Source organism: Otolemur garnettii, unplaced genomic scaffold (assembly GCF_000181295.1).
Source record: "Otolemur garnettii isolate 467f Iridium unplaced genomic scaffold, OtoGar3 scaffold00101, whole genome shotgun sequence".
NCBI lineage: Eukaryota > Metazoa > Chordata > Mammalia > Primates > Galagidae > Otolemur > Otolemur garnettii.
Genome location: NW_003852496.1, coordinates 7,553,124 through 7,578,998, shown reverse-complemented (window position 1 = coordinate 7,578,998; position 25,875 = coordinate 7,553,124). Strand labels below are relative to the sequence as shown.

The 25,875-nt window shown below is 42.4% G+C and overlaps 1 protein-coding gene across 1 annotated transcript in view; it reads left to right on the top strand.

The window, feature by feature from the left end:
- Nucleotides 1–5,306: 5,306 nt before the first annotated feature.
- The window catches only part of ATG7 (autophagy related 7), a 222,420-nt gene continuing 201,851 nt past the window's right edge, over nucleotides 5,307–25,875 (top strand). Inside the window, exons 1-6 of the mRNA XM_023516977.1 lie at nucleotides 5,307–5,625; nucleotides 6,643–6,697; nucleotides 13,761–13,878; nucleotides 15,773–15,850; nucleotides 19,991–20,107; nucleotides 21,343–21,492. Of these exons, the coding sequence (XP_023372745.1) occupies nucleotides 5,388–5,625; nucleotides 6,643–6,697; nucleotides 13,761–13,878; nucleotides 15,773–15,850; nucleotides 19,991–20,107; nucleotides 21,343–21,492 (756 nt within the window). The 5' untranslated portion in view covers nucleotides 5,307–5,387. The remainder of the gene's footprint in view (nucleotides 5,626–6,642; nucleotides 6,698–13,760; nucleotides 13,879–15,772; nucleotides 15,851–19,990; nucleotides 20,108–21,342; nucleotides 21,493–25,875) is intronic.

Genomic DNA, 25,875 nt, shown 5'->3' with positions numbered 1-25,875 from the left:
CTACTTGGGAGGCTGAGGCAGGAGACTCGCTTGAGCCCAGGAGTTGGAGGTTGCTGTGAGCTGTGATGCCATAGCACTCTACCCAGGGGGAAAGCTTGAGGCTCTGTCTAAAAAAAAAAAAAAAGATGTTTCCGTTTTCTTAGCCTGTCAGGCAGTAGTTTCAGCCGCTGAATACCACCTCATATCCTTCTGCGGAAGAGGATCTTGTGTGCTAGTCAGGATTTCCCAAAGGTCGAAAAATGTTTGAAAGATGTGCCTCTTATGTAAATTATTTTCTTTGCATGCCTAGCTATCATTAAAAAAAAAAAAAAGCAACTTTATTGAGGTATAATTGATATAGAAAGTGTCTGTTTCCTAAGTGGTCATCTGGAGCCACTTCAGCTCAGCTGCTAGAGTGCTGTAGAATGAGGATTTTTGGTCTTTGGGGTTCTCTGGGACTGGCAAAATTCCATCTTGATGACCTCATGAGGTCATCAAAATGATGATGAGAACAAGTTACATTTGACCTTTGTAAGTCGTGGATGACTAACGTATGTAGAAGCCTGATGGTCTGTGACACAGGGTTTTAGATGAGATTCGTTTGTACCACTGTGCGCACCTCTGCGATTTCCTTCCATATTGGATGATTGCTCTGGCCCTGGCCTTTTTGTTTGACTCTGTTGTAGAGAACGTTAGCATGCAAATGAGTTTCTAAACATCTGGTTATTTTTTTCAGCATAGGCGAGGCTGAGGGTCACTATAAAGGTTGTGATAATAGGTGTCTTCCTTGAAGGCAGAACAGTGTAGTTATACTCTGTGAGGAGGGACTTTGAAGCCAGCAGACCTGGGTTACAATCTCAGTTCTCTACTTCCTGTGTGACTTTGGGCAAGTTACTTAACCTCTCAATTCCTCAGTTTTCTCTTCTATAAAGTAGGCATAATATGTACTATAGCCACTTTCATGTAATACGAGATAAAATGTTTAGTGCTTAGTACAGAATGAGCATTTGATAAGAACAGTTACTGCAGCTGCTGCCGTTATTTGAAAAGTTTTGAAAGGGTGTTATCAATAAAGCAAGTACAATTTGTGGCAATAAATGTTCTAGTGGAAATTTTTATCTGTTTCATGGAGCAGGGGAACCATTGATCCCCTGCTGGGTATTACTGACAGCTTCATAAAGGACTTAAGAGGTGAGAAGGAATTTTCCTGATGGAAACAGGAAAGGTTTCCTGGGAACATCAGCAAAGGCTTGAGGTTAGAAACCAGCAGGCTATGGTGGCAGCACCCTATTCTCTGTGTAGCAAGGCCAGTAGGGTTTTGTTTGCTTAAACAAGGGAGCCACCGGTGCAGATCATTTCTGGTGGCAGTGTGCCATCTTGTTTGGAGAAGAGAGGGGCTGAAGACGGTGACCGTGAGCTGAGTTGTGAGATGATGGCGGCCAGTGCGTGGTTGTGGGAATGGAGAGAAGGGAAGCAGACCCAGACGGGAGCATGAAGTGGCATGAAGAATGCACAGGCTTTAGAGAAACACTGGGATTTGGTCCCTGGTTCTCCTACTTTCCCAGCTATGTGGTCTGGTTTGAATTTCTTTCTTTTTTTTTTTATTTGAGACAGAGTCTCACTATGTCACCCTCCGTAGAGTGCTCTGGCATCACAGCTCACAGCATCCTCAAACTCTTGGGCTTAAGCAATTCTCTTGCCTCAGCCTCCCCAGTAGCTGGGACTACAGGCTCCTGCCACAACACCCAGCTATTTTTTGTTGCAGTTGTCATTGTTGTTTAACTGGCCCAGGCCAGGTTCAAACCCGCCACCCTCAGTCTCTGTGGCTGACGCCGTAACCACTGTACTATGGCCGCCGAGTCGGTCTTGTATGAATTTCTTACCTCTCTGAACCTCAGTTTCTTTGTCTTTAAAATTGGAGGTGTCAGTTCTTACAGCATCTGGGCGAACTGAACACCCCTGTGGCTATGCCTAGACTTGGTCTGTGCTTGGTAACTGTTACCTTCAACTCATCCCAGAGGGCTGTTTAAAGTTGAGCTTATAGGAATTAGTGCTTTATTGCTCACGAGAGAGAAAATTGAAGATGACTTTGAGGTTTGTACCTCAACTATATATGATGGTACGATTAAGCACACTGAGAAATAACAGCAGAAGGGACAGAATTCTGGGGAAAGAAATGTAGCGTTTTGGATTTGTTGAATTTGAAATAACTGAGAAAGCCAAGTCTTGGCTTTAAAAGACATGTACATTTTTGGAGGTTAGGGCTAGAAATGGAGTTCTGAGGTACTTTGGCATATAGACAGAGATTGCTGTGGAAAATGAATGATTTTGCTTTTGGGTAAGCTTATGGACTGGGGAGAGGGCTGAGTGTGGAACCCTTCAAAAACTAACAGTAGAAAGAAAATACCAGCTGCACTGTGGAGGAAGAGAGGAAAAGGGAGAGATCAGAGGCCCAGGAAGCCAGCGAGGCCGTGAGAGCGTTTTCCAGCTCGTGTTCCGTTAGGCACTGCAGCTACAACGGGGAGGGTCCCACGGCTTTTCAGGGGCCTGTGGAAAGGGAAGGTGCAATTTCTCAGAGTGCAAAATTATGAAAATCCTTTCAAACTATTAAAAGCCAATAAATATTTCATAGGAAATGAGTGTGCATTTAAATACATGAGACAGGGTTTAGAGGTGGGGCTTCCCACAGGAGGAGTGCCAGTGACCTGGACACACCGGAATAGCACCCAGCGCACTAGTCCCACCGACACACTGTGGCCACCCTCACCATTCCTTTTCCCTCCGCAGGAAAGTGAGTGTAGGCATCCTCACGTGTTTAAAAAGCCCTCAGAGTGGTGAAAGTTTGAAAACCCATGGTCAGCCATTGTCTGGTGCCTGAGGCTGTGAACCATACTGTGGCAGCAGAGGACTTGAGGGACAGTGATGGGCTGTCCTCTGTCATCAATAAATCTTATCAATTGTATAGAAAAATATTCAGTTATTATAATTCCTGCCTTTTGTTTTCTGTTTTTCTCAGTTTGTTAAGCCTCCATTTGTGAATGTTTCATTCATTGACAACTGGATTTCTGCCAAAGCGTATTTTTAAATGTGGAGAGCATATTCAGCCTGTTGAATAACAACCACCCACTAGGAAGCCAGTAGCAAACTAACCTGCCCCTAGAACTTGCAGGGGACTCAGTCCTTCCCTGTAGTGATCCTGCCTTTACAGCCTGTTCTCTTTTTAACAATCTACCATCAAATTGCATTTTAAAAATCCACTGCTGTGTTCTTTTTAAACATTAAAATGCATGGGCCATTGACCCTTTTCTTCAGCTTCTGTGGTGCTTTCATTACTGCTCTTCTCAAAGTTCTGGGCTGGCAGACCATGTAGTGCCCTGCTGTTCCAACTCCTGCTTTCCTTGCCTCAGCAGTTCTGTTTCTTCTCACTCCCTAATGTGGACACTTACTTCTCTGAGACTTTCTTGGGCTGTGCTTTGCTTTCTCTAACTTCTCAGAACTGAGCTTCCTCACCTGCTTTAGCTGTTCCCTCCACATCAGTGCCTCTGAAATCAGAGTCTGCCTTCCCGGGCAAGCTCCAGCTGCCTTGCCCAGCCTCCTGATCTTTGCCTGCTGTTGTGCACAGCTGATGTCTTTCCTTTGTTATTACCTTTCTGAGACTGGCTCTGCCTCCCAAGTGCCTTGTCCTTCAGCCAAGCTGCCATTCTCCTAGCTAGTCACTGCTTGACACCCCCCCCCCCCCCGGGCTTTCTCCTCTCTTTCATTCCGTGAATCCACCAAGGTAACCAAGTTTGGTTACCTTTTCTCTTAAAACTTCCCCGATAAGGTCTCTTTTCCAGTTTTACTTCTTCTGCTCTAATCCAGGTCTTCCTAAATCCTTACGCTCTTAGCTGATTTCCCTGCTTGCCTCCTTCAAAGCCCTTTAGCCACTGCAGAGTCATGTGCCCTGAGCAGAACTGCCACTGGCTCCCCCCCAAAGTTCTTCAGCCTGGCATTTAGAGCTTCCCTGGAGGTGTTCACCTGTGTGACCCATTCAGCTCTGTGGCTGCTCCTGCACAGCACAGACCCCGCCTCAGGAACGGCTGCTGGGATGCATCTTCACAGCCGTTCTTCTCCTCTGCTTGTTCCTTCTGTCCTCCACCCATCTTCAACTTCCTTATCCAGTCTTTTCAACATCACTCCTTACCCCTCTCCTTAACAGAACAAGTACTAACTTTGCATTTCATTGTATGCTTACTATCAATCCAAAGCTCCTTATCTCGAATTACGAAAAGCCAACAAGTTTGGAGAACTAAAAACTTTTTAATAATCTTGGCATAAAACTCAGGCAAAACCTCTCTATGTGGATATGTAGATATGTACTGTCTTTTTTTGGTGACTATTCATATGTTCTGCTGCAGAAATACTAATATATTTAGCCATGGGGTGATCGAACAGGATGGAAAGTGAAGGGACCTCATCGATTTGTGCTTTGTGAAGCTGCCAGGTTCCTCCAGCATCGCGCTTCTCAACGCGGAGTCTGTATCCCTGAGACTGCAGAGGTGATAGGAAGTTACAGCATCCACGTGGATGAGGGTCAAATACATTTGATTGGAGGGGGGAAATGAAATTTGAAAATATGTATCATGGCATAAAATGCAAAATTCCTATGCACTGAAAAGATAAAACAGGAGATTCCAATAAAATTCAGGCACTGTGGGAGGTGGGGAGAAACTTATCTTTCAGTCTAGTTGCAGCCGGGGGTGCTAAAACACTGCTCTCATACAGACAGAATTCTAACAGTTTGGATTTTTGCATTTCTAACTGGGTGAACTTAGCCTTTCATACTTGTAGTCTTCTGTACAAGTACACGGGATGGTGAAAACTTCTGAGACTAGACTGTGTTGAAGAAGCAGGAACACCAGTGCATCTGTCCCTGATGAGGAAGGAAGATGCCCAGAAGTTAGGGTCGGAAGGATATTTAGAAAAATGGCCGTGTCGTGAGGAGACGAAACTTGACAACAGGCACATCATTCAGGATGTTTTTCAAAGTTATGTCTCAGGTGAAATAAGCCAGCCACAAAACCACGAATGCTGTATGATTCCACTTCTATGAGTTATCTAAAGTATTCAAACTCAGAGACAGAAAGGAGAATGGTGGTTTCCAGGGGCTGCCAGAAGAGGAAGTTGTTGTTTAAAGAGTATAGAGTTCTGGTTTGCAAGCTGAAAAGTTCTGGAGATGTGTTTTACGACAGTGTGTATATATTTAATACTGCTGAGCTGAATACTTCAAAATGGTCAAGATGGTAAATTATATGTTATCTGGTTTTTACCACCATTTTTTAAAAAAAGTTGTGTCTTAAGGTAGTCGATATAGCTCTCATTACTTTTGTTTGATTTTTTTGTTGTTGTTTGAATTAAGCTTACTACAAATGTACTTTCTCACCAAGTTTTGTTTGAGTATGCTATTTTGTGGTGTTGTTTTTTGTTTTTTTGGTAGGCAACAGATAATGGCGGCAGCTACAGGGGATCCTGGACTCTCCAAATTGCAGTTTGCCCCCTTTAGCAGTGCCTTGGATGTTGGGTTCTGGCATGAGTTGACCCAGAAGAAACTGAACGAGTATCGGCTAGATGAAGCCCCCAAGGACATCAAGGGTTATTACTACAATGGTAGCGAACTCCACTTCCCTGGTCTTCTGTTATTGTCTCTGTCCTCCAGGATAGTGCTGGTTTTCCTATATAAAGGGACACCCTTGTTGTTTGTAACCAACACCCTTCAGTAGTTTCTATGTTACTTCCTGGCTTTTGACTCAAGTTCATTTTCATTCCTTTCCCCTGTTGTGGGGAGAAGAATGGGAATAGTGCTGAAACCCAAGTTATTAATTTAAATAATATACATAATATACTATATGTAATATAGTATATAATTTAAATATTAATATTGATTACTTAGCATTGCTGGGGGAAGAAATTTTTTCCACTGAATCTTTTTTATATTCTTTTGAGATGGGCAAATCTCTCATATTCACAAGAGCTCTGTTCTATTCTGCCAGTATCTATTCACATACAGTAGACCTGACATGGTTGACCACCTCCCTCCTTAGGTTGACCTACTTTTCACAGACTAGACATGCACCACATGTATGTATCAGTACAGTAAGCCCAGTTCCTTACGTTGAACACCTTCGTATGTTGACCAGTTTGTTACAATCCCTTGGGTGGTCAAATGTAGAGGTTCTACTGTATTATTCAGGGGTGGGGAATCTGTAGCCTTTGAGAAACTTGTGGCCTTCCTAGATCTTGATCTTAAGTATGGCTTTTTGACTGAATCTGAATTTTACATAAGAAATCCTTTTATTATAAAAGTGGTAGAGCAGAGAAACGTGAAATTTTTCTTGACTCATTTGGTGCTTAAAAGAAGAATGATCTTATGGGGCAGTGCCTGTGGCTCAAAGAAGTAGGGCGCCAACCCCATATGCTGGAGGTGGCGGGTTCAAACAGAGCCCCGGCCAAAAACTGCAAGAAGAATGATCTTGAAATCAGAAGGCTGCAGGTTCCTCATCCCTGCAGGAATTGGATGGGGCACTTTGGGCTCAACAAAGAGAACAAAACTATTCACAAACATTTTTGATACAGAAAGTGCTATTTCTGACTTTTAATTGAAAATGTGATAATGCTTCTGTCCAGGTGATTCTGCTGGACTGCCAGCTCGCTTAACATTGGAGTTCAGTGCGTTTGACATGTAAGTATTATTTAGAATAGTGTTTGCTTTTGGTGAGGGGTGGACATTCTTGCCTCCATCACAGGTGGACTGCAAGAGGAATTAGGGGAACTCCAGGTAAGCAGAGTCAGCACCTCACGATTCTCTTGCAGAGAATCCATGGAGACCAGTGCGAGATGCTTAGATCTGTCTGGTTCATTTTTTCAGCAGATATTTATCAGCCTATTAAGGGTCAAGTACTGTCTAGATTTATTGAGACATAGAAAACATCCCTCTTGATTTTGATTGTGGTTAACATTTTGTGAATCCATTATTGGTACTTTTTTTTTTTTTTTTTGAGACAGAGTCTTAGTGTGTCACCCTTGGTAGAGTACTATGGTGTCACAGCTCACAGCAACCTCCAACTCTGGGGCTTAAACGATTCTCTTACCTCAGCCCCCCAAGTAACTGGGACTACAGGCACTTGCCACAACGCCCCGGCTATTTTTTTGTTGCCATTGTTGTTGTTTAGCTGGCCTGGGCCTCCGTGTATGTGGCCAATGCCCTTCCCACTGAGCTATGGGCGCCGCCTATTGGTACTTCTTAATTTACTCCTTTAGTTGCTTGTCCGTGGGCACTGATCAATAAATGTTTGTTAGGCTATTTCCGTATATGAGCCACTGTGCAAGACAGTGTGGGGGTGATACAAAGGAATCTGATAGATATGCCCTCAAAGAATTTTGGTTTTTTGCTTGGGTGTTGTGGGGAGTTGCTGGAGAGAGGACAGACATTTATTGAGCACTTAATTAGCCAGACACTTGCATAAACATAATTCTTTCGTATATGCCAGGTGTGAGTTTCCTCTTTCTCCTATGAGGAAAGCATGGAGCAAAAGATAAAAGTGGCTTGCCCAAGGTCACACCTAGCTAAATTTAGAAAACAAGGGTGAAAGCAAAATAAAAATGTATTCAGAAATACACGTGAAATTGCCATACAATGTACATATGGGCACTTGTAGCTAAATATACCTTTATTTACAAAATATTCATTGCTGAATTTTATAGAACATTTACAAAGTATTCTCTACATGCTGCAGGCCACCTCTTCGTAAAATTTTGTAATGAATATTTTGTAAATAAAAGCACATTTAGTTACAATTTCTTGTTTTCCCTATGTCTGGCAACTTGTGGGACACCCTGTATTTCTGAAATCTTCCAGTGGGATTTTACTATCTTATGGAAATAGAGAAACCAGGAGGGGCTATGTTTTTAGGAGGAGAGAAGGTTGGTTTTGAACATGTTGAGTCTGAGATGACAGAGCCCACTAGAAATGTCCAGGAGGAACTGAGTCAAAGAGAGAGGGTTGGCCTGGATTTGGGAGACCTCCACACAGAGGGGGCTGTACGAGAGAGAGCGCACAGGTGGTGCCTGACGTATGATGGTTCAGCTTAACCATTTTTCAACTTTATGATGGTATAAAAGTAATATAATTCATTAGAAACTGTACTTTGAGCACCCATATAACTACTCCCCTTTAAAAAATTTTCATTACAGTATTCAATAAATTACATAAGATATTCAACACTTTATTATGAAACAGGCTTTGCATCAGATGCTTTTGCCCAACTCCCGCAAGTGTTTTGAGCATGTGTAAGAGTAGGCTAGGCTACGCTGTGATGTCTGGTAGGTTAGGTGTGTTAAATGCATTTTTGACTTACGGTAACCAACTTGTGATAAGCGTATCACGATGTAACCCCATTGTAGGTTCAGGAGCATTTGGATAATGTAAAGAAAAGCAAAAGGCCCAAACAGTGACTGGTCCTATTAGGGAGGGGAATGAGAATACAGAACTAGTAAAGGACACAGGGATTGTCAGATAAGAACCAGAAAAGTGTTACAGAAACCAAAGGAGAGGATTTCAGGAAGGAAAGGGAAGGTCAACAAGATCAGAAGTACAGAGGTCAGAGTTCAGTGCAATGTCTTTGGGTTTGTTGATTAAGTCACTTGTAGTCCTTAGGAATTCAGTTTCTCAAACTGAATTCTACGCAGAAAGATGGAGCCAAAAACCACAGTAAGGGGCTTTAAAGGTTATCGGAGGTTAAAAAATTAAATGAGGCCCACTTTTCCTGCTTTGTTTATACCTCAGCAACAAAGGGTATAAACAAAGCAGGAAAAGTGGGCCTCATTGGAAGGTGAAGAGGTCAGGTCGGCCTGACTTTTGAAAGTGGCAGTAGTCAAAGTTACGGTATTTAAAATGGTGTCCCTAGAATTTTTTTTCAAATCTCAAAAAATCAATACATACTGTTCATTTATCTCAATCAAATTGCAAAATTTAAAAGCATAACAAATCCAAAATGGTGCTTGTCTTGTAGCTTTAAAAATGTTATGTATTGGTGTTTCTTGTTCCCCTTGGAGCTTTCTCGCTCCATCATAAATTCCTTGTGATTACTTGTCAAAACAAATTATATCCTAGTAATCTCTCTCCCTATTTTGCCAAAACTAACTTATTTTGTAGTAATTGCAATATAATGAGGACAGTATTAGAAATGTACAAGCAATAAATTGTCTGAAGATAGGAAAGAGGGGATATTGGCAATTTAATTTTATATAATTATATAAAATCTAATATTCGTCTCACCTAGCCTTACTCCTATCCTTATTCTGATAATAGACTGAAATTTTGTTTGATTTTTAAGATTTTAATAATTTTATTCGTTGGAGCAATTAATTAGCAAAAAAGCAGTTCATAGAAGTTAGATTTGATCTTATCAGAAATCCAAGTGTCTTCAACATTAATAACCTAGAAATTTTGGCTGAAAGAGAGAAGAAAATCTGTGAGCCTACAGCTGTGACTTGCACAATGACTGCTTGATTTCATTGTGGTAGACTGGAGGAGGTGAACAGGAACGAGATCTCGTTTGTACTCTTGTGAAAACAGCCCTGGATTTGAAGTTTAAAGACTTGGGATCTGTGGTTCATTAACTGTGTTCCTTTGTTAAGCCCTTTTGGTTTTCTTGGCTTCTGTTTCCTCATCTCTAAAAATGGGCTCTTGGCTCCCAATGTTCTTTCCAGGACTAAAAGTCTGATTTTATAAGTACTTCTTTGTAGGGATGGCTGAGGAGTTTAATGAAGGTGCTTGAGGCCCCTCAGAAGGCATGAGTTCCTTAAATCCAAATTATTTGCATTTTTATTACTCTGTCTTTATTGCCATCTATCTGCTGGGGTTTGTAGGGGAAATCTTAGGAATTTGTTCATTAAAGAGTGAACGTCTATAAAAATTTAGGGTGTATAGGTATCAGGAATACAAAGACTTACGAAACTCCACAGCTCCACTGTGCTATGACAGAGAGGTAGAAGACAAATACTTGCAGTGTGCTCAGTGCTGTAATAAATGTGGAGAATTATTTCAGAAATACTTACTGATTGCTTCCTCTGTGTCCTGATAACAGAATGTGCCAGGCATTGAGCATACAGAGAGGAATAAGGTACAGGTGAAGAGCTAACAATCCTAGTACTCACTTACAGAAGCCAAGAGTATCTCATCCTTGCCTCGCACCAGATAAATCTTTTACTCTGCGTCCCTGGAAGTCCTACGGGTCTCTGCCAGCAGTTAGCAACATGAGGAGCCTATTCTCTAAATTGTGTTAGGTGAACTGCCAGTCAAGTAGTATTTTATCAGGTACTAACTAACTTGAATTGGAGATGCTGTCTTGTAGCATCCTGAGATCCAGTAGGGTGCTGAGATACGGTAGGGTGACGGCTGAATCAGGCCCCAAAACCTAAGAGCCCAAACACAAAGGAATTTTATTTCTTGCTCGTTTAATATTCCGTGGCCAGTAGTCCAGTCTTTTTCCATCTTGCAGTTCCATCCTCCCTGAGGGCTTTGCCTTGGGCGCTGGTTAAGACTGAGTTGTCACTTTCAGGTAGCAACAGATTAATGAGGAAAGAGAGCCAGGGTGAAAACAGGTGGAAGACACACACCCCAACTCCTGAAGTCCCTGGCTGGGAAGAGATAAGCATCACTTCACTAGGGTTCCCCTGGGGAGAGCCCATCGCCTTACCTGTTTTACAGGAAGGACTGGGAAATGTGCCCATCTACAGGTATCATGAATGTTTTCTATTTTCATTGAAGCAGTGGAAAGTACAGTAGAACCTCCATAGCTGACCACCTCAAGTTGACCTAATTTTCATAGACTGGATATGCACATGTACACATCAGTATAGCAGCCCCAGCTCCTTATTTGACCACCTCCTTATGTTGACCAGTTCATTACAGTCTCGTGAGTGGTGAACTTGAGAGGTTCTGTAGATTTCAGTCAACAATCTCTACACCAATGTGAAACTGGTAAAAAAATTCTTTTTCCTTTTCCTGGATCTCAAGTGACAAATGTTTGAATGGGGACTATTTCCGTGGGCCTCTTTCCCTTAAGGCATATTTGTCTTTACTCCTGAGAACTATTTTTCTTTTCTAAGCCTTGTGTTGGGCTTAGAGAAATAGAAGGCATCGTCCTTGCCCTCGAAGCACTGAAGAAGCAGCTAGTGCACGAGGAGTCACATACATGATCGGCCCTGCCCGGCAGAGGCTGTGTCTGTCTTACTCGCCATGTATTAGTTGCTCAAATAACTGTTGAGTTGAATGAAAGCAGTCTGAGAGTATGGCTGTCAAAATGGAACGTGTTGTGACTGATGGAAAGTGGACCCTGTTGGAGGATGTTACAGACAGAAACTCCTCAGAGATTGTTACCAAAAAGGAGAAGTGACAACACAGCAAATCCCCAGCCACCGCTGTGACTTCCCAGGCTCCCAGCATTCCCTGTGGGCATGTGGAGCGAGGATTCATCCTCTAGGTTTGAAGAGCAAGCTCTGCTCCGTGATAGGTATCATTGAGGGCTTGCTGTTGTCTTAGTGGGGAAGATTTCTAGTTCCCATGTATTTTAACAGCTGTAGGGAGATATTATTCACACACCATCAAATTCACTCCTTTAAAATGTAAAATTTGGCAGTGCCTGTGGCTCAAAGGAGTAGGGCGCTGGCCCCATATGCTGAGATGGTGGGTTCAAACCCAGCTCCAGCCAAAAACTGCAAAAATAAATAAAATGTAAAATTCAGTGATTTTTAGTAGATTTATAGAGTTGTACAACCAGAACACTTTTATAACCCCCTGGAAGAAACCCTTAGCACTCACTCTCCATCCCCTTCTTCCCTACCCTGCAGCCCTAGGCAGCCAGGAATCTGCTTTCTACCTCTGAGGATTTGCCTGTTCTGGACATTTCATATAAATGGAATCAGTGTCAGAACCAGAATCTGAACTAAATTCTCTTGTCTCCATGTCTTAAGCTCTTTTCCTCTCATTATCACTTTTTAAAATTCATCTCCCTGGCCACCTCCCTGGTGGAACTTGAGTCATGAAAAATGTTTCTCCTCTAAAACTTCAGATCATCCTCGCTAATTAACTTGCATAAGTGCTGATGTTCCTAGGAGCCCAGCCGGCTTGGCAGTTGCTTGAGTTCTTGGGATGTAGTTTCCTCCCTTCTCACAGCAAGGCTTTGGCATGGCTCTCACCCACCTGGGAGGTTTGGACATTAAGGACGAAGGGCACCTTCCCCTCTGCGTGTGTGTCCAAATCAGACCTTAGCGTCCTTCCTTCTGTTTCAGCATCCTTTTCAGCAATAATTTCATAAAATCAAGTCTGACTGGAGGAGGCCTGGTTTGCCAACTGCTGTGCTTCCTTCTCCTTCCTCTAGACTTAATCTTGCCCCTTTGTGATTTTTCTCTTAAGACCATCTTTGATGTCCTCATCTCACCTGAATGGAAACTATTCTTTTCTTGGAAGAGTGTGGTGACAAAACAACCTGTGATTTGCTGACTCATAGCTCCCGAGAGAAGGCTCTGGCCATTGAAAGTTCCCCGTCCCCTAGGACTTGGCATTGGAGCCTTACAGATGGCGTTTGGCAGAGCCATCATCACTCATTTTACCCCTTCACACCTGTTCTGGGTTTAAATCGCTTCTCCTTCAGCCCCCCTGAACCTAATTTTGGACAGACTTTGAATGAAAAAATACTGGATCTTCTAAAGTGTACAGCTGCCGTCAGTGCAATCAGTAAAACTGCATCCTCTCTGCTGTAGTTGTCAGTGATAACAGTATTAGGCTACTGATGAAATGAATATTTTCATTTAGCATCTGTAATCTCAGAAACACAAGTTAATCATTTCAGAGAAAAGACCCAATTTGCCCACATCTGAATTTGTGTTCAGGACCAACACCTCTCCTTCTCTCCTGGCTTTGATTACTCTGAGGACCCACAGGTCTTTGGGGGCAGCGTGAAGTGGCATGATAGATTGACAGGTAACCCAGGAGTAATTCATTTTGTCTGTGTGACTCAGACAACCAGCGGGGTTTGCTCAGCAGCAGTTCTGTGCGAGCCCTGTTTGGTGTAGGTTAGGTTGTGGGACCGTCAGGAGAAATCATGCTCCCGGCCCTCAAGGAGCTTCCTGTCCTCCAGCCGGGTGGATTTGACTGTTGTTCTTGAAAGTGCTCTTAAAATATCATGCTCAGTTTTATGTTCCAACTGTTATAAGAGAAAATAGGAGATGGCTTCCTGAAGAGGAGAGACTGGAGCAGAGCCCTGAAGCCCACGAGAGTCTGAGCAGATGGTGGATAGCACCTGGGAGAAAACGAGTTCTGATGTCAGATTCTAGCTCTTCCTATTATTGTGTGACCTTAGGCAAGTTGCTTAAATCTTTAAATGGGGGATCCAGCTGTTTTGAGAATTCAAACCTTCAGCAGTTCTTGGCTCAATAAATAAGGTTTCTCTCTTAGATTGAAGATGAGAAAGAATACAAAATAGGAAATGAACTTATATTTGGGGGGCAGTTGAATAGCACACCAAGAGGGTAGGGGAAAGGGAAAATGAAGGCTTGGAGGAGGGGAATGGCGCCTGCTTTTTAGTGCATGAGCAATGATGTTTGTCTTTCTCTAAAGAAATGTCAATCTTCTGTTCGTCCTATAGAGCAGTATCCTTTGTGTCCCACTACTACAGTGGTTTATTTGTCACCCCCAGCTCTCTGAGTCTCAGCTGTACCTAACTCTGCTTCTTCGCATCTAGGAGTGCTCCCACCCCAGCCCACTGCTGCCCAGCTGTTGGAACACTGTATAATACCAACACACTCGAGTCTTTCAAGACTGCAGATAAGAAGCTCCTTTTGGAACAAGCAGCAAATGAGGTTAGCTGGGAAAATGTATATGCCATATTTTCTGTGCTTCTGGCAGGTGCAGTGTTTCAGATCAGGAATGTAAATCTGTCCCAGAAACTAGCGTATGACTGTCCAAGATGTTTTCAGACTTTGGTTTATTTCTCCAGAGAATACTCCTGGCTCTCTCCTTCCGTGTCAGTGGGAAGGTCAGGGAGAAGACATGCAGGCCCTTACCTGGGGTGGGCCAACAATTCATGGCAGGGCAGAGGTTCAGAAATCAGGTTTGCTGCTGATGACTAGTTAGCATTTGAAGCAGCCAGACCTCTCCATGAGAGTCACACTCCTGGGGCTGAACGCCTCTGGGTGCTCTCCTGCTTGTCTGTCAGTCCTGTGTACCGGGCGCTGTAGGAGGTTACCGTTTAGTCTGTCCACTGTCTTCAGGGTTACCTCTGGTCTACTTTGTCTGGTTTTCGAGGCCCTCTGTGGCGTGGCCCTGCCAGCCTCTTTGCCCTTCTGACCTATTGCTCTTGCCCTTGCATTCTCTGACTTGGGCACGGCAACTCACATGTGTCTCCCTTCATCTACGTCTGTTCTCTCTTCTCTCCTCCGGATATGATGTTCTCTTCACCTGGAATATCTTCCCTTTGCTTCTTCACATCTGAGTTAGTGAGAGGAATTAAAATTGGGTGGGAGGGGATTATCCCAGTCCTCTCTAAACCACTTAATCAGGGAGTTTTTACACTACTCTTAAAAAAAGAAAACAAAAAAAACCACCAGAAATCTTATTGATGCCAGTGCCATGGTCAGATCACCAGGCAGGCTTCCCTCATATCCCTGGTGATGGATGCAGCTGTGACTCAGGTGGGGATGGTCATTTTTCTTAACCAGTGGTTTGATTGCTGCTGGGCCTTCTGCTTTGACTGTTTGCTTAAAAGGGAGTCATCAAAGAGTTGGATCAGGTTTCATCCACTTGGAAAAAAGCAGGTTGCTCCCCACAGGAATCCCACCCCTTGTCTGGGGCTCAGACCTCTCTCAGCAGCTCTCACCCCACACTCCCCTGCAGTGTCAGAAAGTGGAGGCTTCTCTTCAGCCGTCCACCCCCTCCAAGGTCATTAGGTCAGTAACAGGAGCTACTTCTCTCTGCTGTTTCCTTCTTACATCCATCCTTGCGGAATGGTTCTTATTAGCACAACTGTTTTGACTTGCTTAGTAACACAAAGTTGAGTAACTAATCTTAGCTACTAGAACATCTTGTGATCTGCAGCTGCTGACCAGCACCAGCTTTTGCTCCTAGTCTGAATACTTGCTGAGTATACATAAACTTGAAGTTCATTCTTCCTTCTTCATCGCCTGGGGCAAGATAATCCCAAACAAGGCTCCAGGAAATCCCCTATATGTATTTCAAATCACTTTGTGCAGGAGCCCCTCCCAGGCTGTGCCGTCTCTCCTCTTCAGCCAAGTCCGGGGAGAATTCCTCCCAGGAATTTTACATACTTCTGTGATAGCCAATCTCATAATGTTGAAGTTGCATGTTTATGCCTGTCTCTCTCTCTGGACTATGGAGTGTCTTGAGGGTTGGGACTGACTGTGTCTTTTATTTTTCTAATCCCGATGCAGCTGGTATATAGTAGACGGCAGGTACATATTAGCTAAAGAAAATCACAGAGGCATCAAAGTGGACTGGTTGCCTCCTCTGTATGAGAACTGCTGAGAGGAAGCATCTGGGCTCTGTTACTTCACTCAGACACTAAGGCAAATGTAGCCACTGGAGGGGGAGTATGGAGTAGACAGTGAGGTAATGACCCACTTCACTGTTGGGATAAGTGGTGCTGTAGGGAAGAAGAACTTAGTGCTTTTCAGCTCCGTGCTTTGCTTGAAAGTGAGAATCTCAGCACCTGCCTTGACACTTTTCTTCTCCTGGCAGATATGGGAATCCATAAAATCGGGTGCTGCTCTTGAAAACCCTGTATTCCTCAACAAGTTCCTCCTCTTGACATTTGCAGTAAGTAAATGGGTTCTCTGTTGCACTGAGACTAGAGAAACCCCCTGGCTCAGCACGCAGACACCCCCTGCTGTCTTCTTTCTGAAGCTTGTGTTATAGGAGTATAGGTGTTAAAGAAATGTTCATTTGACTTGTGGCCAGATAGTGCCAGCACCCATTACCAATGCGATATTAATTCATTCCTATTGATCATATTGGCAGTAGATATATACTGTGTATAACACAGTGACCCACCTCTTGTTATTCAAGACACGGTAAAGTCAGGTTCAGGGAGAAGCGGTTTTATGTTGCTGACATCTTTGACACAATCCTGCACAGCTTAGTGGCTGGTCCAAACAATAAGAGAAAGAGCTTTCTGGGATTAGAGATAGCTAAATGCCTTGACCACACAATTCTGGATTTATTTTAAGAAAGAAAAATGTTTTTTATAGGTGAGATCCAATTAAAATGAACATTAAGGGCAGCCTTGAAGAGGAAAAGGAATCACATTAGGGTAACATTTGCTGCCTGGGAAAGAAGGGTTAAGGAGCTGGAGGAGCTGGAGGGAAAGAAGGGCTAAGGGCAGAACAGCCTGCCCTTGGCCTTGGTAAGGAAGAAAGTAGGGAAAAGGCAGGGTTGCTTGTAAGATGCCAGCACTGTATCCCCCTCGCACACAAGCATGCACACACACACATGTGTATGATGTTGTACGTTCTTTGGAGCTTCTGATTGGAGATGCAGGGGAAAACACTGCAGATGGAATGATGATTTAAGGGAGACCGTGGACTCGCTCTGGTCGGCAGCCCAGCTAAACTTTACTGATTACCTTGTATACTTTCAATCATTCAGTAAGAATTTAACACATATACAAAGAAGTGAAGTAACATTAGGAAGCTACCATTTAAGATTACAATTCAGTGTGAAGGCTGAGGAACACATATACAATTGATTTTGTTTAGAGTAAAAACATAATGGAGACTGGCTGGCTGTCCTTGCTGGCCCAAAGTGAAGCTACACATTATAATGCTAATGAAGGAGGAAGACAGAGAATAGAACCCAATGCTCCAACGGTCTGTTCCCCCCCCACCCCCCAGCTACACCCCTGGCTGATTTTCCACACCTCCTAGGGAGAGACACTCTGCATATTCCTGCATATCTATAGGCAGGTACACAAGCTCTATCTTCAAAGAGATGCTTCTCAAAACCAATCTCCTGGAGGAGCACATTGAGGCGAACTGCCATGTCTTGAGCAAGGGGAGCTTATCTCCTACATGTGTATATATGCATATATGTGTATGTATAAAACTATATCCTTTATTCCTATGTTGACTATGTTCCATAAATTCCTATTGTGTATTTAACTTGTGTCTAGTATTCACTATTATAAAAAATAAAGCAGTATATTGAACAATATATGTATCATATTGTTGGCTATATTAAGTTTTTCTCTATTTCTTTAAAGTAAGTTCTAAGTTGGCATATAGACACATTAATGTTGCTGTGTAGTAAGCGTGTTTTTTTATCATGGCATCATGAACTTCGATAGTAATCCTCTTCCCTGCTTTTTTCTTTTTTGTGCCGAGTTGTAGGCCTTGCCATTTGCTTCCCTCTCACCCCATTTTCCTGAATGCTGCACCCCTGATTTATTGCCCAACACAAAGATGGGGATGACAGGAGTCAAACTCGGTCATATCAGTGAGTTGCTATCTAAAAAGAGCATGTTATCTAACAAGCTATAATGCTTTCCAGTAAGTAGTGAGGGAGAGTGAAAAATGCTTCATTTTTTATCAGCTTACTAGGTGCAATTTGGCATTAATAATTATCATTTGTCTTTGTAATTTTGTATATCCTCCAATAGGATATATTTTAAGTGTGGCTAGTTAAAGATTTCAAGTTACTTGAATATCAATACATTTTCTGTACCAAGAATTCTCATGAGTAGACCCATATTGACAATTTGTGTTTCATGAGAAAAATAACATTAACTCTTACTTAAAGTTAAAGTTAAAGAATTCTCATGAGTAGACCCATATTGACAATTTGTGTTTCATGAGAAAAATAACATTAACTCTTACTTAAAGTATTATCTAGGGCATGTATGTTGGCCTTGTTGCCGTTTCTACTGAACGTTCTTTCACCTGGCTTTTAAAAAATTAAAAGTCTCTATCTTCAGACACAAAGGGCTTTATGTTTAATTTAATCACGGTCCTTTGTATCCTGAAAAGAATCCTATGAAATTCAAGCCTTTTGACTTTTGAAGATGACCTAATAAAATTTCTTAGAAGAATTTGTGAGTTCTTTCATTTTGAATTATTTAACCTTTTACTAAAGATCAGTTATGACAAATCATTTAAGTACAAAGAAGAGAGAATACTCTGTGGAGGTGTTTGCGCTTTCCTTTCTGCTGTTTTTAGGACTCACCAGACTAGACACTTCATTAATTTCAATTTTGCAGTTTGTTTTGCTACCATGAAAAGGGAGTTTGTTCTTAGTTAATCAATTAGTAGCAGAATTAGAGACTGCAGAAACTATAATTACTAGACTTTCTCATCGGGACCCATGTACATATTTAAATTTATGTTTTAAAACTCATCAGGTATGACTCCATTTATATGAAAATTCCAGAATAGTCAAATCCATAGGAAAAGAAAATAGATTAGTGGTTATCAGGGGATGAGGGAAGAGAGAATGGGGAGTTTCTGCTAATAGGAGATTTCTTTTTGGGGTGATGAAAATATTCTGGAATTAGTAGTAATGGTGGTACAACCTTATCAGTATACTAAGAAAAAAAAATCCCACTGAATTGTATACTTTAACATGGTGAATTTGTAGTATGTGACTTATATCTCAATTTTTAAAAGTCATCTAATAATGTCCACTTTTCATTCTTAGCAAGATTCAAGAAGAAATATTAATTAGCCACAGAAACTACATTAGTGGTCAGTGGTCATAGAATGGTGGTGAGGAAGTGGTATGGATCCTACCATGTGTGATTAAGGGCCCAAACACCGGAATAATTCAGATGCAAGAGCCATCAGCCTGAGTGGGGACAATGGCAAGGACAGCCTCATGAATCCTTTCTCCAGGTCATTTCCCCTGGTGAGAGAATGACCAGATACACCCATGCAGATGTAACCTCTTCTCTTACCTGTGCTTAGTACCCCTTAGTGTTTAGCACCTCTCTGTGACTCTTAAGGTTATCATGCATTGATTCTACCTCTGCTCTATGCAGACAGTGAGCTGCCCTTGGCTTGGCACCCATAGCACAGTGGTTACGGAGCCAGCCACATGCACCAAGCCGCCAGGTTTGAACCTAGCCTGGGCCAGCTAAACAACAATGACAACTGCAACAAAAAAATGGCCAGGTGTTGTGGTGGGCGCCTGTAGTCCCAGGTACTTGGGAGGCTAAGGCAAGAGAATCACTTATGCCCAAGAGTTGGAGGTTGCTGTGAGCTGTGACGCCATGGCACTCTACTGAGGGTGATATAATGAGACTCTTGTCTCCAAAAAAAAAAAAAGAAGAAGAAGAAGAAAAAGAAAAGAAAAGGAAGTGAGCTGCCCAGTGGTGAGAGCTAGGGCTTATTCATCTTATTATCAGAGTGTCTCATGTTTTACCTTGCACATATTAGATAGCAAAGGCTTACAGATTGTTGACTAGAATTTTACCAATAAGGCATTTCCAAAAACAACATTATCTCAGACATGAATAGGTATGTGAGTATCACAGCTTCCTTATTATCATGCGTAACTGACTTGATTATGAAGAGAATGGTAACTGTGTTTGGAGGCCGAGCCTCCCCAGATTGACCATGGAGTATGTGTGGTACAGTGGGAAGCTTACATTTTGGAAGCAGAGTTATGATCCCTTCTCTGCCCTTTACTGTGTTTTGTTATTGTTGTTTGTGTTCTTTAATCCTTTTTCTAAGCTTCAGTTTTCTGTCGATAAATCAAGTGTATTGTGTTTATCTGATATTGTTCGTGTGAAGTATGTGAAAGTACTTGGGGAAAAGTCTTGTCTTCTATCACGAGTGCTGATGGGAGATGAGAATTTTGACAAGCTGCACATATTTTGTATACATCAACTCTTCTCTCTTAATGGGCTACATTTCAGCTTAATTATTGGTGCTATTCTAATACGCTATTTTATGTTATTTATTCTAGGATCTAAAGAAGTACCACTTCTACTACTGGTTTTGTTACCCTGCCTTGTGTCTTCCAGAGAGTATACCTCTCATACAAGGGCCAGTGGGTTTGGATCAACGGTTTTCACCAAAACAGGTATCGACAAATAAAACAAAATGCAGGTAAAATTGGGTTGAATGTGCAAGAGTAGTTACCTAATTCATTCCAGAGACAAATAGGTACTTCTCTGAGTGAATTGGTAGTAACTGTGGAATCCTTTAAAGTACCAGAAGACTGATTTACCAATGATTTGTAAAGTCATTTTGAAGAAGTACTAAATAATGATTTTCCAGGTTTTCAGTGGTATTTGACAAAATGCTAAGCCAATAGGGAGGAGGAATTATAGGAACTTTTTAAAGACTGAAAGAATTGACTGAAATGTGGTCTTCACTTTCAGTGTAGAAACATAAGGTGATATACTTTGGGAAGAGAGCCTTTGAAACAAACAGAAGACATCTCCAAATGCCAAGTTGCAGAACTCCATCAGGAATGGTACATGCAGAGCTAGTGTTGCCATTTGAGAAGGATAATAAGGTCATTAGAGATAGTTCCCCAAAGAGCAATTAAAGTAATGAGGCTGGTAGAACAGAGACTTTCCCAAACTAGAGAATTCTGATTGTTGTGAAAATAAAGATGTCAGGATGACTTGAATTCCTGAAGCACATTCATCACTGAGACACTGAATGCTGAAGCCAGGGAGCAGCCATTATGGATTTTTAAGAAAAATTTAGTACAAATCCCAGGTTGTGGTTTTGTGGAACTAATTTCCCAAGGAAAAAGACCTAAGTAGGGAAAATGGATTTTGCACTGAGATTGACTGCCGGTGGGTATAGGTTTCTTTTATCAAGGAAAAAATGTTCTAAAATTATCACAGTAATGCCAACACAGCCCTTTGAAAATACATTGAAATGTGTCCTTTAAATGGGTGAATTATATGGTATGTGAATTATGCCTCAATAAAGCTCTTAAAGATTATGGAAGAGTTCAGGTTAAAATTTATCAATGGTAGATTTATGTTGGGTTTTTCACGGAGAGGAACAGTATCTGGTTCCCTGTCTCAACCTCTGTGCTTGACAGCTTAGGAACCACCAGCCTGTACATTAGCATGTCCCTCTGTGCCCGTCTGACGTGTGCCGCCATGCACCTGAAAGTGTTATGTAAAAGTTAAATGGCATCATTTTGGGACAATTGATGTTCCCTTGCTGTAATAGCATAATAGGTGTGAGCCGTCATTTCTAGGCTTTTGGCTCTAAGGTACCTTTTACTTTTTGTTACTTTTTAGCCCAGAACTGGATATGTAATTAGAATAACTTAATGTTTCCTGTTTTCAGATTCAAGCCCTTGAGTGTGCATACGATGATCTTTGTCAAACAGAAGGAGTCACAGCCCTTCCTTACTTCTTAATCAAGTATGATGAGAACGTGGTGCTGGTTTCCTTGCTTAAACACTACAGTGATTTCTTCCAAGGTCAAAGGACAAAGGTCAGAGAAACTTTGATTTATTATCCCGTCTGGTTAAAAAAAAAATTGACCACTGCAAAATTCAAACTTCTTTAAATTTCTTTAGCCGTTCAAAAGATATTTTAGAACTTTTCTTTATCTCTACCCTTTCCACCCCTGCCGTTCCCAAATCAGCTCCTCCAGATTTTTCTAGCTCCATTCCAGCTCAGACTAATTTTGGATTCCTCAATTCCTATTAATGCTAAAGTTATTTCAGTTTCCCTCCTGATACATTTTATTTGTGAAACATCTGTGTTTTCGTTTCCATTCCTACAGCCATCCTGTAGTTCATGTCCCCATTATCTCACTTCTGGACAGTATCTTCTTGTTTCCATCTTGCACAAAACCACTACAGAAGAGTCTTCTAACTACTTGCGTTTACTGTGTCATTCACCGACCACGAGCCTGATGATGTCTGTCTTCTTTCCCCCAGCCACCTTTTCTGCTTCATCTTCAACTATTTTCCTTACAAACCACTGCTCCAGCTGAGCTTCTGTTTTTCTCCAGATTCCCACTCCCTCAATCAAATATACTTAACTTTTTTTGTCTTGTCTTCCCTCATTTTCTGTCTTCTTCCTAAAATATTCTCATTTTGTATCGTCTTCCTAAAATGTTCTACCTGTGAAAATCCTAAGAAACGTTCTTCCCTTATTGAAATTCTGCCTCCACCATGAAGCATTTTCATGGGTGTGGTCATCCCTGTCTGAACTTGCTGCCTTTACTAACTGATTCTCATTTTACAGGTGTAGGAACTTGTACAGGTTCCTTCTGCACCTTATTAGCCTGTGAGCTCCTGCAGGGCAGGGCCCCTGTCTTGTGGATCTGTGTCTGTATAGTGTCCAGTACTTGCCTGAGGCCCTCAATAAAATTCTTTTGAATGAATGCACGAGTACTGTAATTGTCTTTTAGAAGTGATCAGATACAAAGTAAGTTAAGACAATTTACAGGAGATTATGAACTAAAAATAAAAGACTGATGAGTATTATGAAGTTGTGGACCCAAGTAGAATAATTTCCATAGCCATGTTAATATATCAGAGCTGAAAAAAGAGAGGCCTCTAACTGATGCTCTGGATTATGCCTGAACTTAGGAGGTCTTTTTAAAGCACATTTTTTAATCAACTGCATTAGTATTTTATTCATGTTTTCAGAGGAAGCCCTTTTTAAATTGAGGACTGAGGATTGAATTCTTATTAAAATTCTTTTTCCCTAAGTATTTCATAAAACTATAGTGAAATTAGTATAGTCGTCACAGACCCGCAGTCTGGTATGATAGCAGGCAGGATGAGTTGGCCTGTGTTTGAGAGCCACTATAGGTCAGATTGTATATGGTGAGTCTGTGGTCCTCCCTCAAAGTGCAGCTATTCTAACATAAGTCATAGAAAGCTTTACCATTTAAAAGGACCTTTCACATATTTGATCATAAATGTGAAATTGGTGTGCCTGCATTTTCTATTTGAGGAAAATAAGACTCAAGAGTGACATGTCCAGATGGTCTGATTCCAAAGTCTTTCCATCACTCCCTTTCACATTGTTTGGGTGGAGGCGGTCCCTGCATGACCTATGGAATCAATTAGATCAATTTAACAGAGCTGCCTCTTGGTAGCTGTGTAACCTTGGGGAAATGGCATAACCTCTCTTTATCACAGATTATCTGTTAAGTGGTATTAATACTACCTCCTTGCAAGGATAGTGTGAATAAAATGCCCAGCATATAGCACGTGTTCAGTATGTATCTACTTTCTTTTGTCTCCAAGAGCAGCATATTTTGAAAGATTTATTCACAAATCTTTTGGGGGGGGTCTCCTCTGAAATGCTCAGGGGTACTTACCAGTGCCCTGTCCCCTGAGATCAACTGCCTGCCAAGTTCAGGCACATTCTTTTTCTGGGGGTCAGAGTCGTATCTCAGGAAACCATGGAATTACTCAGCACTTGTGTTGAGCACTTCCTAATGAGCCAGAAATTGTGAGATACAATTCTACCTATTTTCACAGAACCTAAGGTCTTCTAGTGGAACGGGAACTGAGTCATTGACCTATGGAAAGTTAACTAGAAATTCTAGTAATGGAAAAAAAGAGCCAAAGAAATGACATAGAATTACAGATGATACTTTGGTTGTTTGTCTCTTCCCTGTATTATTCTAGAAAGGATCATCAGAAGCTGTACAGCTTGATGGCCTCATAGGAATTCATGGTTTCCTGGCTGGCCTCCCCTCCCTTTTCCCCAGAATGTCCTCATCCGTCCTCCACACTGCCGCCCAGGTGCATTTTCTAACATGTACATTTGGTTACGTCATTCTTCTCCTTGAAAGCCTTCTGGATCAACAGGGTTTCTGTTGACTTCAGGTTAAAGGTCAGACTGTTTAGCTTGGCATTCAAGGCCTCTTCAGACCAGGCCCCTGCCCATCATTCCAGCCTCCTCTGATGCTCCCCAAGACAGGTCCTGTGATCTCGCAACACTGGGGCCCTCCAGATGCTGCACGTTGCCCACTCTGCCCACAGACCAGCCTTTCTGTCTGTCTCTGTCCTGTCATCTGGCTGGTGTCTCACTCACCTTTCTGATCCCTCCCCCAGTAGCTCTGGCAGATTCCTTGCACTGGTTCCTGGCCCTCTGCTGTGTTCTGGTAACAGCATCCCTCTTCGCACCAGCTAAGCTCCAAAGTAACTGTTGGTTACCTATCTTCATGCCCCGTGTCCCTCAGCCTGCGAGCAACTTTAGCACAGAAACCTTGGTTTACCCCACTTTGAATCCTCCACACTGAGTGTGATGCCTGACATGTAAGAGGATGCAAAGTGAGAATGTTAAGATGAGGAACAGATAATTGTGGACCAGTATGATCAAAGGTGGCTTTGAGGGAAAAGTAGGATTTGGGCAGAACCCCGAAGAAAAGATTTCTGTAAGATCTAGACCTCACTTGAAGGCATTCCTGATTTTATTGCATTCACCTGACTTACCATCTACCATGTAAGTCCAGTTTCACTTTAATGTTTTTTGAGTCATGATATGTCTTTGAAGGTTTTCACCCTCCTCTTCCAAAAATAGGCATTCCCTTCAGCGTGAACTCCTGCGGTTGTGCCCGGGCTCTATGTTTTGTTCTATTTTCTGCCTCCTCTTACCCACATTTTGATCTCTGAGAAGTCTGTGCTCTTCTGCGAGCCTGTTGCTCTCACGTACAAGGTGGAGAAGTGTTGGCATCCCTCCATGTTTCCCTCTTCCCCTCCTGTTTGCTTTTCTGAGTGCTCTCCTTGTGCCCATGACTCCTGTAACTGCTTTCTTACCAGTGACTCAATTTTCCCCCACCAGCCTGAACCTCCCCCTGGAGCCCAGACCACTTGACCCAGCTGCCTGTGCGCCTTCTCCGGCACCTCAGATTCAGCGTGTCCACTTTGAACTCCTCATCTTTGCCCCAAGGCTGATCCTCTTCTGGCATCACTGTTAGTCTCTGTCCAGTCTCGTGAACCATACATCTGGAGGTTCTGCAGGCTATCTCTCTGTCCCCTCCCAGCCCCCAGCCTGTGGATTGCACGTCCTGAACGCCTCTCAGTCTGCGCCTTTGCATATCTCCTGCCACCACCCATCTCAGCTGCTATTGTCTGTCTTCTGCTCTATTGCAGTGGCCTCCTAACAGGTCTCTTTGTGTCCCCTCTGGCCTCCCTCCAGCCCATTCCCACATCGTCCCCACAGTTTTATTTGGAAAAGTGCATCTGCTCATGTTGTTCCTGGAATGAGGGTTCTAGGAGTAGGAACTGCATTCTTACTAGGCCATACAAGAGCCTATATGGCCTGGCCTCTATTTGGATGTAGCCCCAGGTCATTCCCTGTTCTCTGCCACAGGGCTTTGCACACACCTTTGCCTGGAATACCCTGCTCTTTCCCCACTTCTGCTCCCCATCCACTTGTAGTCCCCTTTGCTCTGTTAGTGCTTATTCTTTCTTCAAATTTAAATTCAACCATTATTTTCTCAAGAAAACCTTCTCTGACCTCACTAAAAAGGTTTATTCCTTCTGTTATGAGTTTGCATAGTCCTATATATCCTGTTTTTGTATATTTTACACAATTATAATTCTACGTTTTCTTGAGTGATAGTTGATTAATATCTTTTCTCTCATTTTAATGTAAGCTCTGCCAGGGCAGGTCCACTGTCTTTAGTTTCCCACCATTCTATCTGTATCCCGTAGCATTCTGCCTTGTGCATAAAATAGGATGAAAGAAGGAATCCATGCACAAATAAATGCATTGTGAGGGCAGGAGGTTGCACGTGGGAAGCACCTAGTCAGTTCCTGGCACACGGTAGGGCTTCAGTGTTAGCAAGTGGCTCTTAGTGTGGCTTATTCTGAGTGTTCTCTCTTTTTTTTTTTTTTTTTTT